The 3,280-nt window shown below is 54.9% G+C and overlaps 1 protein-coding gene across 1 annotated transcript; it reads right to left on the reverse strand.

Moving 5' to 3' along the window:
* Positions 1–596: 596 nt before the first annotated feature.
* On the reverse strand, positions 597–2,620 carry LOC114073257 (tenascin-X-like; the record flags this gene model as incomplete). Its single annotated transcript, XM_027911046.1, has 2 exons — positions 2,167–2,620; positions 597–953 (listed from the first exon to the last, which is right to left on the reverse strand). Coding segments are annotated over exons 1-2 (811 nt in total), but the record flags the coding sequence as incomplete, so codon positions are not given.
* Positions 2,621–3,280: the final 660 nt, after the last annotated feature.

A 3,280-nucleotide genomic window follows, 5' to 3' on the forward strand; every position in this document is an offset into this window, starting at 1 on the left:
ATCCATCCATCCATCCATCCATCCATCCATCCATCCTTCCATCCATCCATCTCTCCATCCATCCATCTCTCCATCCATCCATCCCTCCATCCATCCATCCATTCCATCACTCACCCAAAACCAACCCCACCCTCACCCAATCCCACATCCATCTCTCCGGCTCTTTCTCCAAAAATCCCCTCAGGTCTCCACCACCATCAATCCCCATTTTACACAGAACATTTTCCATCCAACATCACCCGCATCGGGAACCAGGGACCCTCCATCCATCTGGGCAGGAACCCACCCACCATCCAGTCCAGGATCAATTCAGCTGTTCTGGTCTTGATCCATCATGGATGGACAATGATGATGATGATGGATAAAGATGGATGATGATGATCATATCGATGGATAGTGAATGAGAACAACAATTATGGGTGATGATGGGAAATGATGAAGAGGATGGGGGATGATGGCAGGTGTTGGTCAATGGGTGGTTGAAGGGTCAGTGATCAATTGGATGGTACCGAGCTCACTGGGTTCTTGATGGTAGGTGCGAATGAGATGGGGATGGGATTCCATGATCAACCCATCCCTCTACAATTCCTCCTCACCTGTGGTGGCCTCAGTGGAGACGTGGTGGATCCTCTTGCCATCCCGCAGCCCATACAGTTGGAAGTGGTACCGGTGGGACGGGGACAGCCCCGGCACCGTCACCCAGCGGGACCCGCCATCCATGGGCAGGGCCTGGGGCTGGCCCTGGGCATCCCGGTACTGCAGTGTGAAGGAGTCGAAGGGGCCCTCGGGGACACTCCACTGCAGCCCCACGGAGTTGGGGGTGATGCTGGAGACCCTCAGCTCCCCCAGCACTGCCCGCCCTGGGGGCACCTCAGGTGGGGGAGCCTCAGTTTTAGGGGCCTCGGGTTGGGGCTCCTCTGAGGGTGGGGGCGGTTCCTCTGGCACAGCTGGAGCTGTAATGGAGAGGGGGGGGTGATGGGCATGGCCATACATGTCTGCATCCATCATTTACCCAATTTTCATTTATCATCCATCCATCAGTGTCTCCTTCCATCCATGAACAATCAACCATCCTTCCCTCCACCAATCCATCTGTCTATCCCTCCATCCATCCATGCATCCCTCCATCCATCTATCTATTACTTCATCCATTACTTCATCCATCCATCCACCCCATCATCCACAGACCCATCCTGAGAGCCCCACTCCACCCATCCACCCATCCAATCCAGGAGCCCCCATCTGATCTCCATCCATCGCATTTCCCTCCCTACATCCCCTCTCCATTACCTTTCTCCCTCACACCAATCAATGGATCAATAAACCCCAAGATCCACTCAGGCTCCAACCACACATTAAGTCATTCAATGGCCAATTAGTCACCTGAGGATGCAACCACCCATCCATGCTTCCAACCATCCATCCATCCCTGCTTCCAGCCAGCCAGCCAGCCAGCCAGTCGTCCGTCCATCCATCCATCCACCCACCCATTTATCCATCCCTCCATCCCTCCATCCCTCCATCCATCCCATCACCAACCCAACACCCAACCCAACACCCAACCCAACACTCACCTAATCCCACATCCGTCTCTCCAGCCTCTTCTCCACAAATCCCCTCAGGCCTCCCCCTGCCACTAACCCCCGTTTTACACACAACATTTTCCATCCAACACCACCAGCATCGGGAACCAGGGACCCTCCATCCATCCATCCCAGCTGCCCCATGGCCATCCAACCACTCATCCACCTATCAAATTTCATCCAACCACTTATCAATCATTCCAATTTCTTCCATGGTTGGACAGGAACCCACCAACCATCCAGTCCGGAATCCATTCAGCCATCCTGTTCCTGATCCGTCATGGATGGACGATGACAACGATGATGATGATGATGATGGATGAAGATGGATTGCGTATAAAGATAGATGATGATGATTATGTCAATGGATGGCAAATGAGAATAATGATGATGGGTGAAGATCATTGTGGTGATGGGGAATGATGAAGAGGATGGGGGATGATGGCAGGTGTTGGTCAATGGGTGGTTGAAGGGTCAGTGATCAATTGGATGGTACCAAGCTCATTGGTTCCTTGACCGTGGGTGGGAATGAGATGGGGTTGGGATCCCATGATCAGGTCATCCCTCTGCCCTTCCCCCTCACCTGTGGAGACGTCGATGGAGACGCGCTCGATCCTCTTCCCGCCCCGCAGCCCGTAGAGGTGGAAGCGGTACCGGCGGGACGGGGACAGCCCCGGCACAGTCACCCAGCGGGACCCGCCATCCATAGGCATGGCCTGGGGCTGGCCCTGGGCATCCCGGTACTGCAGCGTGAAGGAGTCGAAGGGGCCCTCGGGGACGCTCCACTGCAGCCCCACAGAGCTGGGGGTGACGCTGGAGACCCTCAGCTCCCCAAGCACTGCCCGCGCTGGGGGCGTCTCAGGTGGGGGAGCCTCAGTTTTGGGGTCCTCAGCCAGAGGTGCCTCTGTTGTGGAGGCCTCAGTTTGGGGCTCCTTCGAGGGTGGGAGCAGCTCATCTGGGTCAGCTGTGGTAGCAACACAGACGGGAAGGTGATGAACATCTGCAGCCACAGGTCCATCCACATGCCCATCCAACATCCACCCAACCATCCTTTATCCATCATCCACCGTCTGCCCCCACCCTCTCCCCACCATCCCATCCCCACCCACCATGGAGCAGCCACTGACCACAGAACTGACCAGTCAACCTTTGAGCCTTCCACCCACCTACTGACCAACACCAATCTTATCCACCATCACCACCTCCATCATCATCATCCATTCACCATTCATCATCACCTTCATCAACATCCATCATCCAGCCACCCAACCAACCACCAATCCCTCCATTTCCCCACCCTCCCGAGGTTCCAGACATCCTCCCACCCCCAACCTCTCACCAGTTTCCCAGCCCAGTTCCCCTCACTGCTCCTTCTCCCCAACCATATCATCACCCACCATCAAGTGCCCACCAATCCCAAAAAACATCTGTTAAATGACTGATACTTCCCATCTGCCCACTGACCAACAATCACCATCATCCGTCCTCCATCCATCCTTCCCAACGTAACTCCATCTCCTGAGGCATCCATCCATCCATCCATTCATCCATCAACACATCCACCCATCCATCCAGGCTTCTTCCACCCACCTTCCCACCGGTGCATTCATTCACTTACCCTCCATCCACCCATCTCTCCATCCATCCTGTCACTGTCCAGTTCTCCAATGATCCCAGTGTAAATCAGTCCATCCTTC

The sequence above is a fragment of the Empidonax traillii genome, unplaced genomic scaffold (assembly GCF_003031625.1).
Source record: "Empidonax traillii isolate 1590-97213 ecotype Southwest subspecies unplaced genomic scaffold, ASM303162v1 scaffold5833:size9927, whole genome shotgun sequence".
NCBI lineage: Eukaryota > Metazoa > Chordata > Aves > Passeriformes > Tyrannidae > Empidonax > Empidonax traillii.